The sequence below is a fragment of the Argentina silus genome (genome assembly GCF_951799395.1).
Source record: "Argentina silus genome assembly, chromosome: 7".
Classification (NCBI taxonomy): domain Eukaryota; kingdom Metazoa; phylum Chordata; class Actinopteri; order Argentiniformes; family Argentinidae; genus Argentina; species Argentina silus.
In genome coordinates, this window is record NC_139661.1 from 4,176,322 (window position 1) to 4,188,952 (window position 12,631).

The following is a 12,631-nucleotide window of genomic DNA, read 5'->3' on the forward strand; positions in this document are numbered from 1 at the left end:
TGGAGGGAACTCAATGCACTTCAATGACGTCTGAGTACCAAACAAAGGCAATGGTAAAAAAATAAACGATTTGCTAAAAATAACATGGAATATGTTTGTACACAGGTCATGTAGAAAAGTGTTTTTTTTATTTGTTATGTACACATTAAACTGTGTACATTGTGCATTTAGATTATCTGCACACATGTGGAGCAGACAAAGTACAGGTTAAATAGAAAGCAAATATGGTTAAAACACTATTCAGGTCATAAAAGACGATCATCTTGAAAGGACACTATCAATTTTCAAGAAAAAATATATATCTTCCATGAACTTGAAAAGTAAATGTGTTGGTGCCTTTGACATGAATGGCTCAGAGTTCATCATATACAGAGAAAAAGAGAGGACGTGTAAATTGAAGAGAGATGATCCTGGGTGTAGAAGTCCTGTCATCCATCCTCTTTCAATGGCCTTGCTTGATGACAATATCAGACATGTCATCCACCTTGACAAGCTCCAAATTCTGTTGAAAGGAAAAATGCATTACAGTGAATGACTGGTCAACTTTTTTTTAAAGTCAGACTCATTAACTAATTATTTTCTCTCTTTGTTTTTATTTATTTATTTTTCCTGTTAACCTGTACATCTGTATATGAAATGTGCTGTAGAAATAAAGTTTGATTTGAATTGATAGAGATCATACTGAAAGACTGATACATGACTGATAGTCATGACTATGTTAAATGTAAAAAGTTCTTCAAGTTAAAAATAAAATTAAAAAAAAAAGATCCTTTTAAATATGCATTTTGGGTTAATGTACAGGCAGCCTATCCACCAAATGTTACATATCTATCATCAACAGCAGGTGGTTTACTCAGTGGTCACGGGAATGGAATGATGACTACTCACCTTCTCATTGGCCAGGTGCAGCAGGGCCACGAACGCCAGGGGTACGGACAGGTTCTGAGCCATGTTGGAGGGCAGACTGAAGTGACAGGTGAGAAAGACAGAACACGGTTTAGACACTGCATTATTCATCTGCACGCGTGTCATGTCCACACCCCTTTAAGCAATGAATCAATGTTTGGAACCTCCAAAACCCCTCTGTTGACAGCACCGTTTAAATGATGCATGTCTACAAGCTTTAAGGAACAGCGAAGCCACAACCTCCACACACACTCGTCCACTGAAGTGCAAAGAAAACCCAGGCATAATGTCAGAGTGAGCTCAGTGATGAGGCACTGAGGTACCTTTGAAGCAGGCTCTTTGTGGTCTGACTGAAGACTTTCTCCCCAGACACCTCTGATGTCTCCATGTTGTCAGGCTCCTGCTGAGAACAACAACACACCGTCAACCAGCAGGGAAGGGGGGAGGGGGGGGGACATGGGAGAATGAAGCACAAACAGGAAAAAAAAAAAAACACGCATTTGCCAAACCGTAGAATCTACAGAGACTTTGGGGTGAAAAGAGATTTGGAAGAGAAATTGACCGTGGCTTGTTTTTCTGGAGTGTCAGTCAGAAGGTTCCACATGGAGTTCTTGAGTCTCTTCATATCCATCTTTTTGGCTGTCTTTGCATAGTTGATCTCGATCTTGTTCACCTGAGGGGAAAGAGGCAAAGCCAGGCTTATTTTTTTCCCCTCTCTCCATCGAACAAGACTCGTTAAGGGAAAGCTACCATCGCGATGAGGCTGACATCGGCTCAAATTCTCGTCTCCCAGGCTTCTTTTAACTCTCCGTCTAACACGATTTGAAATGGAATGCTACCGTTTGCGAGTTGTAAGACAAAGTGGACACTGGCTCATCCTTGGTCTCCTCCCCCTTACCCTTTGTGGTTCGGGCACCAGGTCATCCTCCCCGTAGGTGGAGACAACGTCATGATCTTGGGAGGAACGGGGCATACTGTCCGCAGATGGCTCAGGGTCATCTGGGCCGCCAAACCCTTCGCCATCATCATCGCTGTCCCCGCCCTGCAGAGAGAGAGAGAGAGAGAGAGTGTGAGAGAGTGAGGGATGAGGGGGAAGGGAGGGGAAAAAGGACAGTGTAAGATAACAGTAATGACACAGAAGAGAAAATCAATAAAAATGTCAGAGATGAAAAGGGTGTTGTTGTTTTCATAATGGGATGATGTCCCTATCGTTACCACAATGTTATGCTAGAGAGAGACAGAGCGTTCAATATGGATAGAAAAGAAAATACACCCAATACTCCTAGAGAACCTAGAAGAAAACAAAGCTATAAAACAAGTAGAGTGCTGAAATGGTGCTAGTAATGAATGGGGGGGGGGGGGGGGGGGGACCGTCTATGATACATTGTTGTGTGTAGACTTAGATATGAGTCATCATCGGTGTCCCAGACCTGCAGGCCCGGGCAGAAGTTGGCTGTGTCGTTAGCATTGTTGTAGTCATAGTCTCCGATGCCTTCCCCCAGCTCTCCAGACAACCTCTTCTCCCCCTCTTTACACAACTGTGATAGACAGAAAAACAGTGTCAGTGGGCACATCAACCCAATAAGACAGCTTCATAATAGCCCCAAATCCGCCCTAAAACGGTGGGTGAGATTAAGATTGACATTAAAAGAGAGAGTTCATCCAAAAATGGAATGTCAGGCGCTTCCTAGATGGTGTCACTGCTGGTCAACAGACAACACTAATAGGTATGTGATAGATTAAGAAATGATGATTTTGGGGTGAACTACCGTGCTGGACGGCTTGAGGCTGAGTTGGGACAGGGTCTCTGGGGGGAACTGGAAGTCTGCAGGTAGAGTGGTCTTCTTGTTGCTGGTGAGGGCTGACTTGCTGTTAGTGGTAGCAGCCTGTGGGACACAGATATACACACACACACACACACACACACACACACACACACACACAGTGAACACTAGTGGAATCAATCAATACTACTCACACATGGACATGTACAAAGCCATGGATGATACTCCATCCTGGTCCTGGAGAGCCACAGTGGGTCCAGGTTTTCGTCCCAGCCCGGTGCCATCACACCTGATTGAACTAACCAACTGAACTCCATAACCTTAAATTAGCTGAATCAGGTGTGTCACTGCTGAGCTGGGACCAAAGCCTGCAGCGCTGTGGCTCTCCAGGACCAGGACTGAGGATCACTGCAATGGATTGTCAAGTCACTTGACACCTAAAATAGCATCAAATAACATCGCAAAAGTGGCAAACACAGCACTTCTTTGTAACTATGAGAACAGCTCAGAAAACCGTTGGTGAACTTGAACGGGCAACCATGGGCTCACTCTAGTACTGCGGAAGTAGGTCTCAAAGTTGACATCATCGTTAAAGTCGATTTCAAAGGCCTTCTTGGGCTTTCTCTTGCGAGTTTCCTTGTCAGGCGCTTGGTCCTCTGAACAGAGAGAGAAAAAGAGGGAGGGGGGGAGGAGTGAGGACGATACAATTAAGGGAATGTCCCAACACACACACACACACAGCTTCTTTCGTATGACAACAAACACTCACGTTTATGCTTTGGCTTAAATTGCCAGTAGCCAGGGCCGGCCCACGTGGCCATGGTCTTGGGGCTGAAGTAGGAGTACTCCCTGGGCTGAGAGGACAGCTGGAGACACATGGTGGCAATATCCCCCTCTCCGATGGGAATCACATCCCTGTCAACGAATGAAGAAAGAGAAATGGAGCAATAAGCAAGTTTTTCTTATTCAGGCTTGTCAGAGAAAGTTGGATTTCGAACCCAATCAGCATGTTCCAAGAGATTAACTGCTGACGCGTCGGCACTGGATCCAATTATTTTCGCTCTGATAAGTAACACCACTCCAACAGCAGCACTTAAAGTGGCACTTATCTGTGGTGGAGCTGTTAGTCTCAAAAAGAGCCAAAAGGTTTCACTGCTTTGATCCTGATATGGAACTAGGTGTTTAGTGGGACTGGGTGTGTTAGTGTGGTATTTATGAAATACCCTGTGGTGAAACATCTCTTGTATCCTCCAAATGGGTAGTGGGCAAATCTAATGAAAAGACTTCTCTTGATTCCTCGCATCTTCTATCCTTTGCCTTCTCGAAAACTTGTTGGAACAGAGAAACTGAGGTTCCTTACTCTTGAGCCTTCTCCTCCTTCTGAGAAGGAGTCCAGGAGAGAGGATGCGAGCGAATCAAGAAAAGGCTTTCGATATTCGGGCCATTGACGAGCAGAGTATCGTCGTGTATTGTTGTTGTTGTTGTTGTAGTAGTAGTAGTAGTGAACCGCCTCGGCATCCTCACCGTCCTTTCTGGGTCCCTGCCACCTCACAGCCGTCCTTCTGTTCCTTAGAGCCCTCCCCACAGTCCCCCTGGCCGTCCTCGTAATCCGCGTCGAAATCGTCCCCTAGGTCCTGTCCGCCGCCCTCGTCCTCGTCGGGCTCCGCCTCAGCGTTCACGTCAAACACGTGCTCCCCCTGCTTCATCTTCTCCAGCAGCTGGTTCATGGTCTGCAGGTTGGGTGATGCACAGATGCAGTGGTTAGTCAGGGCCCACAGGGGTCTAGCAGATATATAATACGTTACCTTCACTCCAGCGGCGGCTGGTGGAGTGAGAAACCGGAGGACAGGTTCATGATGGTATGCAACTGATATGTGTTTGATACCGTTCCTCATTCAGATCCATCCATTACAATGAGCCCGTCCTCTGGTTTCTCCCTCCACTGGTTAACTCACTACTACCAAGTACAGTAGGTACAGAGTCTTCTGCTGTTGGTGGACTGTTGTTGTGTGTCTCTGACCTGATCAGGGTTCCAGCTGGTGAAAGAGAAGTCCGCCAGGGACGGGCAGATGGAGCTCTTCTCCTGGGACCTCTGGAGACCACCTGTATCCAACACAGTCATGGGGTTGATCTCAAAAGTCTCTCCTTGATTCTTCTCATCCTCTCTCCTCGCCTCCTTCTCAGAACTCATTGGAGATGGTCTGAGGTTCCTCCCCTTGGACCTTCTCTTCTAATGTTTTTTTGAGGAGGCGGCGAGGAATCAAGGGAAAGACTTTTGCGATTCGGCCACAGATCAGTACATCCAGTTACTAGGCCAAACCACCAGGGGGCAGCACACAGCAAATACAGTACAGTACACAGTCTGTCTGGCAGTGCTTGTTTTTACCTGTGAAGGGTTGTGCAAAGGTCCGCTGCGGAGGGAGTGGGGAGCAGGAGGGCCTGGAGTGCAGCAAGGTCATGTGGGAGGGGAAGAGCAGCTCACAGCGACTGTCCTCGCTGAACAACACAGGCAGGAAGACGCCTGCTGTGCTGCTCTCATCGAAGGAGGACGCCATGCGCTGGAACATAGGATCTACCTGAAGTTTGAGGGAGCGGGGGGACGACAAGTCATTCATCCAACTCAATCTATGGTCTTCATCAAGTTTATGATGATAACAAATGCATGGCTTTTCAACTCACTTCATTCATTGAATTATTGTTGATTTTTACTTTATTAGGAACACTATACTAATACTGGGTAGGGCCTCCCTTTGCTCTCAAAACAGCCTCAATTCTTCGTGGCATTGATTCCACAAGATGTTGGAAACATTCCTTTGAGATTCTGGTCCATGATGACATGATCTCACTGCAATGTAAGTCGCTTTGGATAAAAGCGTCAGCTAAATGACATATTTTAGCTGTTTACCAAAACATATTCAAGTTACAGTTATATAATATGGGCTTAAAGTGCAGACTTAATTTGAGGGTATTCCCATCCAAATTTGAGGAAGGGTTTAGGAATTACAGCTCTTTTATATGTAGCCCCCTCTTTTTTGTGGGACCAAAAGTAATTGGACAATTGACTCAAAAGCTGTTTCATGGACAGGTGTGGGCTATTCCTTTGTTATTTCTTTATCAATTAAGCAGGTAAAAGGTTTGAGTTGATTCCAAGTGTGGTATTTGCATTTGGAAGCTGTTGCTGTGAACGCACAACATGCAGTCAAAGGAGCTCTCAATGTAAATGAAACAGGCCATCCGTAGGCTGCAAAAACAAAAAGATCCATCAGAGAGATAGCGGCAACATTAGGAGTGGCCAAATCAACAGTTTGGTACATTCTGAGAAAAAAATAACACACTGGTGAGCTCGGTAACACAAAAAGGTCAGGACATCCACGGAAACAACAGTGGTGGATGATCGCAGGATCCTTCACATGATAATCATAAACCCCTCACATGATAATCAATAAACCCCTTCACAACATCCAGCCAAGTGGAGGTAGGCATATCATTATCCAAGTGTACCATAAAGAGAACACCTCACAAGAGCAAATACAGAGGTTTCACCACAAGGTGCAAACCATTGACAAGCCTCAAGAATAGAAAGGCCAGATTAGACTTTGCCAAAAAAACATCTAAAAAAGCCAGCCCAATTCTGGAAGAGCATTCTTTGGACAGATGAAACTAAGATCAACCTGTACCAGAATGAAGGGAAGAAAAAAGTATGGAGAAGGCTTGGAACTGCCACATCATCTATAAAACACGGTGGAGGCAGTGTGATGGCATGGGCATGCATGGCTTCCAATGGCACTGGGTCACTAGTGTTTATTGATGATGTGACAGAAGACAGAAGCAGTGGATGAATTCTGAAGTGTTTAGGGATATACTGTCTGCTCAGATTCAGCCAAATTCAGCAAAGTTGAGCCAAAATTATGAAAATTGTGTCACTGTCCAAATATTTCCAGACCTAACTGTATATATATATCACTGCAATGTTAGCTCGTAAGTAAGCATTTCATTGCACCGTTTACCGATTTTAGTAAAACAATTTTCCAACTCCATCAAGCAGACCCTTTCCTCTTTTAGGCTGTTCCTCAAAGAGAATCCATCTTACCTCACACTTCCTCTCGGTCTCAGAGCTGTTGATGTTGCTCAGGTTCTGCTCCACCGTCCTCTTCGGGGGCCTTTTCTTCTTCACCACCTGCTTGGCCGCCAAGTCTCCTTCTGAGCCCTCCTCTTCCCCGTCACCCCCTGGACCTTGATCCACACAAACCATAACAAGAAGAGGGGAATGAAGAGGGAGGGGGGGGGGGTGGTTATTTTTATTTTTTATTCATAGTCATAATTTGTTGATGGCAGAGAAAGTAATGGTGATGGTGGATGATGTCCTCAGGGACTCCTACCTTCACCAGGCTTCGTCTCACCACCAAGACCTCCCAGCACTCTGTAGGCGTCAGCGTGGACGGCGTCCACTCTGACGGCGTAAATCTTTGTACTGGCATCCAGGGTTCCCGCAGCCACCTGGGCAGGCGCAAACAGAAACACTTTAAAACAGACGGTCACCGAGGGTGGAATCCCCACTTGAGATCTGCACGTGTAACTCAAATCGTCACCATTTCCCATTGACAGGAATGCAAGATTTACTGGAATGTCGGAGTTACGCGTGTGGACGTCAAATTGAAACAGCAAGCAGTGAGATAGCCTGGTAGGGAGCATGTCTTGATTTATTTTTTAGGAAATTCCTTTCTGCATTAGCATAATTCTTCATCCTGCTCTCAGTATCAAAGGCATCTCAATATTGAAGTATTGTGTGATGGGGAAATTTCAAGAGAGCCACAGAAGGAATAATTCATGTCTAAAACCATACCTTGAAGTTTGTGGCCTCAGAATCCTTCTGTTTGAGGATGTCAGCCATATAATCAATCAGGTGGAGACCAAAGGCGTTCTTGGTTGTAATTTTCTGCAAAAAAGGGGAAAGGAATATAAGGCTTGTCTTGCCAAAGGTTCCTCAAAACCCACTGACCCACTTTCCCATTCTTCAGAATGTCAGTTACATGATGTATGCATGCATGCCTACATACATTTTCAGTGGACAGCTTGATGCAGGTGGAGTAATGCTCTGAAATCTGTGCATTTGACAGCTTCGGCACTGCAGCGGGGGTCCCTGTGGTGCTGAATACAAACAAAAGGATTGTCTTATATAAGACCTGAATCAATATCACACCTGTCAAGATGCAGTAGAGGGGATTTACTTGCTGAGGGTGGGCTAGAGGTATTCCCTACCTATGAGAGGCAGACTCATTATATGGCGAGTCAGGCGCAGTTTGTAGGTCAATGACCCTGGATTTACGCCTCTGACGCCGCTCCAGCTCATCATCGTTGCCGGGAAAAGATGCCAGGAGCGGGGTGCTCGTAGCGGGAGAGGCGCCCTTATGCTTCAAGGACGGCGAAGCCCACTGACGTACCCGGGAGATGGGTGTTGAGGATGCGCTCATCGTGACTGCCTGGAAAAGGACGGTTGTAATGTTAGCTAGCTCACGATCGTGACGTCCTCCTTTGACCTTTGCCCTGCAGACTGGAACGTTATACGTGAAGTTGTTGTTGATCACCCTACTAGGCTAGCTGTTGTTGACTAAAACTGTGTGTTATAGGCCAAGGCATTAACAGCTTGCTACCAAACTTTAAGCAATCGTTATGATGGCTCTCATAGCTGTAACAAACTGTCTATATTACTCACAATGATGATGATGTTGTTGTACGTACGTACGTGTACACACACACAAACACATACATACAATACATAATACACACAATACACCTGAAATACTGAGCTGATTAAAAACGAATTAGCCTCTTCTGAGTAGATTAGCTACATTTCATTCATATACATTTGTAACATCATGACTAACACACTAAGTAGACACGGTTGAAGTAGCTGGGCACCAGGAACTACTGAGCAACAACTAGCTAGCTAGCTAGCCAACGCGTGCTAACGCGTTAACAATGCTATTCCTGCCAGAGTTGATGCTGGATAAATAAGTGTAACTTGAATTCGTAGCTGGCTTTCTTACCTCAACTTTTATCCAATGCCTCCAGGATCAGAGTACAGTTAATATGTATCAACTGTAAATTGGTTAACTTAGATGAACGTGATGCGATATCTGGCGATATTATTCTTCCTGCTCGTCACCATTTGAAATTTTGCGCCGAACGAACGGTTCGAATCGGAGAGGGGGTGCGCTCGTTTTGCAAGCCCAGTGTACGCCTGAACCTGTGGAGTACTACTACTACTATAGTGTCTAATGTTGACACAAATTAAAGGTGTCTGGCGCCAGTCAGATCCGGAAAAATGTCAAATATATCGCAACAAAGTATTTTCTCTCTAATGGCTAGTCTGGCTAGCTGTGTGTGGCTAAGGCTCTGTTTGTCTCCACATGGATGTTTGTATACTAAACAGAAAACCGGGTTACCCAGGGTGGCAAATCGTGCGCGCCCGGAGATAGGCAAGGAATGCGTCATCACGTTGCGCTTCTGGTAATCACTCATGTCAAAGCTTTCTTTTTTGAATGTTTTTGTCAACAAAAACGAATATTTAAATATCTGTACCGAGACTGTATCTGTTGTTTTTTTTACTTGAATTACAGTGTATTATAAAACGCTTATAGTTACGTAATGATAATATTTATATATTTGAGTATTATGATGAAATTTGATGAAATTTTATTATGATGAAATTTGCACTTGGAATCTTTAGCCCATCTTTCTTGTTTTTATGTTAATTCTCATTTGAATACGTTTCCCCCAAATTTTGTCTATTTACTTCATTTTGCAAGTCCCTATTGATGAAATGCAGTGGTCCCTGGCCCTAACTCTAGTTCAAACCCTAGGTCAAACCGTAAACCTAAACCTAACTCCAACCCTAACCCTTACTCCAACCCTAACCCTAGCTCCAGCCCTAACCCTAGCTCCAACCATAATCCTACAAGCCCTAACCCTAGCTCCTAACCTTAACTCTAAATGCAACTCTAACCCTAACTCCAGCCCTAATCCTAACTCCAAATGCAACTCTAACCCTAACTCCAGCCCTAATCCTAGCTCCAACCTAACCCTAACCCATTATAGACTCCAATATGTATTACATTTTACGCTAGATGGCAGTAAATAACAAAATGTATTCATTGGTCTTAAATTGTCTTGCCTATTCATCAGTATCAACTAAAGAGAAGCAAGTGTCAGCTTGCAGGATTTTACAAGTTGATAGTTGCATTGCATAGTCAAATTTTATTTGGTATATTTTGCTCTTCCTTCTTCCACTTGTGAATTGTAAACTTTGCATATTTGTCCTATTTCTACAAACCTCTCTCTCCCATCAATCCCTTTACTCTCTAATACTGTACCCCCAGAGGTTCTAGCCTCTTATAACCTATATGTATATATCATCCTTTTCTCACTTCCACAGTCATTCTCAGTCTAAATGCCCTGCACCCCACCCCCCACCCCCCACCCTCTATAGTGATGGATAATCTGGTTAATGCATCCGCAGAGACGTAGCCCGGTGATATATGGTCATGGGGGTCTATAGAGGAAACTGAAGTATAAACACACACACACACACACACACACACACACCGGGAGTGGGCTGCGTGTGTCGAGGAGGATGGGCTGGAGAGGCCATTTATCTCTTCCAACCGAAGCGCTGGCAACACAGAGCATGTATCTGAAGCCACGGCTATTTGTTTATTTTTGTTGTTGTTGTTCTTTGTTGGGAGTTCATATAGTGGTAACATGCGCCAATGTTTCTGTGTCCACCATTTCTGAGTGCACCTATGTAATTCATTTACTATGTCAGCAGCAACATCATTTGACATTACTGGCTGGCGGTAATCCAAACAGGTCCATCTGCAATGGGAAAACGGCAACATTACTCTGATACTTTCAGTGAAAATGGAAGGCAGAGTCAACGTTGGTAATATATCTGTGGTCTGGACTGTAAGTGTGCTGTCGGTGTAGGAGCTGCTAAGGCTGTGAATGCGGCCATTTGAACAGCAGGGTCTCAGTGGACAATGAGTGGGGAGAGCGTGACTATGACTGTAGATCTTTGATATGAGTTAATTTCTTTCCTCTGTCATCTTTTCATCTGCAACAAATAACCTCTTGGACATTCCAATCACTTGTGTAGTTGGATTGTTGACCTTGACTGATGAGTGCAAGGTTGAAACTGATATGGCATATTTGTTTTTGCAAGTCCACAGGCAGCAGAACTTATGGCTTGTACTGAGATTCATTTGGCCAACAGGAAGCTACCTTAACACACACACGCATGCACACGCATGCACACACACACGCATGCACACGCATACACACACACACACACACACACACGCGTGCACACACACACACACACACACACACACACACTTGCACACACACACACACACACACACACACACACACACACCATTGCGGTGAAATATATTTCCCCATTAACGTTTATGAAATATTTACTTGGCAGGCACCCTTACCCATGGCAACTTATTAAATGGCATATATTTAATGCATACAAATCCTTTTATATATTTGGATATTTACCAAAGGGATGCTGAGGACACTTCTTATTGGCCCTGGAGTTTTGCAACATTTGAATTACTCAGTAGTATGAAATGAATATATATGACTGCTGATGGCTTATAGTGTGTGAGCAGGTGGTTTCACTGACCATTTCCTTATCGATAGATTAGGTGTCAAATTTTTGATTAACAAGACTGACATGTGCTAATTTACTGTCCGAGCCCAGGAGACCACCCCTGGCCTTATTTATGGACCTGCTCCGGGTTAGTAACATGGATTTGGCCTTCAGGATGTCGATGTTGTCGATTTTATGACGCACATATGATTGAAATCATCAATCTCTCTCTCCTCCTCAACTACACTTCCTCTGCATCAACTGCGAAAGGTTCTTACTACCATTCCAAAATTCAATCCTCTGCCTCTGACCCAAGGAAACTGTTCTCCACATTTTCCTCACTCCTCAACCCACCTCATTTACATTTACATTTATGGCATTTAGCAGACGCCTTTATCCAAAGCGACTTACAACAATACATTTGTTTAAGTAAGTGAATCATCTATCCAACAGTCATCACAAGACAAAGTAATCAATGCTCACACCAGGGCCATAGGCAGTCGTAATGCCAGTTAAAGGCTATTATTATTTTCTTTTTATTAATTTATTTTATTAGCAGGAGAGAACTTGTAGCGGGGGTGAAGAGCTCTCTAGGGTTGGGGTTAGGGTTAGTATAGGGGGGGTAGTGAGCTGTCTTTTGAAGGGACATTTAAATAGGGCTCGTTTGATACACTCATTACACTCAGCCAAAAACGCTACAATGGGAAAGTCTAAGGAGCTCAGCACGGATCTGAAAAAGCGCATCATTGACATGAACAAGTCAGGAAAGTCACTTGGAGCCATTTCAAAGCGGCTACAGGTCCCAAGATCAACTGTGAAAACAATTGTTTGTAAGTATAAAATGCATGGCACAGTTGTGTGTCACTGCCACGATCAGGAAGAAAACGCAAGCTATCACCTGCTGAAAAAATTGGTCAGGATGGTCAAGAGTCAACCAAGAACCACCAAAAAGCAGGTCTGCCATGAATTAGAAGCTGCTGGAACACAGGTGTCAGTGTCCACAGTCAAGCGTGTTTTACATCGCCATGGGCTGAGAGGCTGCCGTGCAAGAAGGAAGCCGGTGCTCCAAAAGCGGCACCTTAAGGCTCGACTGAAGTTTGCTGCTGATCACATGGACAAAGAAAAGGCCTTCTGGAGGAAAGTTCTGTGGTCAGATGAAACAAAAATTGAGCTATTTGGCCACAATGACCAGAAATATGTTTGGAGGAGAGAAGGTGAGGCCTTTCACCCCAAGAACACCATACCTACCGTCAAGCATGGTGGTGGTAGTATTATGCTCTGG

General features: G+C 44.6%; 1 protein-coding gene across 2 annotated transcripts; it reads right to left on the minus strand.

Annotated features, from left to right (window-relative positions):
• Positions 1-126: 126 nt before the first annotated feature.
• On the minus strand, positions 127-8,851 carry ncaph (non-SMC condensin I complex, subunit H). Of its 2 annotated transcripts, none has more exons than XM_083674120.1 (18): positions 8,738-8,851; positions 7,950-8,170; positions 7,748-7,838; positions 7,534-7,626; positions 7,070-7,187; positions 6,781-6,923; positions 5,077-5,266; positions 4,711-4,793; positions 4,215-4,420; positions 3,460-3,605; positions 3,240-3,346; positions 2,676-2,792; positions 2,337-2,444; positions 1,805-1,948; positions 1,469-1,579; positions 1,230-1,306; positions 889-964; positions 127-502 (listed from the first exon to the last, which is right to left on the minus strand). In XM_083674120.1, the coding sequence occupies exons 2-18, from the start codon at positions 8,159-8,161 to the stop codon at positions 443-445; spliced, it is 2,082 nt and encodes a 693-aa protein (XP_083530246.1). In that variant the 5' UTR covers positions 8,162-8,170; positions 8,738-8,851; the 3' UTR covers positions 127-442. The 2 variants fall into 2 exon arrangements, with proteins under 2 accessions (XP_083530246.1, XP_083530245.1); XM_083674119.1 differs by having other exon boundaries at positions 1,230-1,309.
• Positions 8,852-12,631: the final 3,780 nt, after the last annotated feature.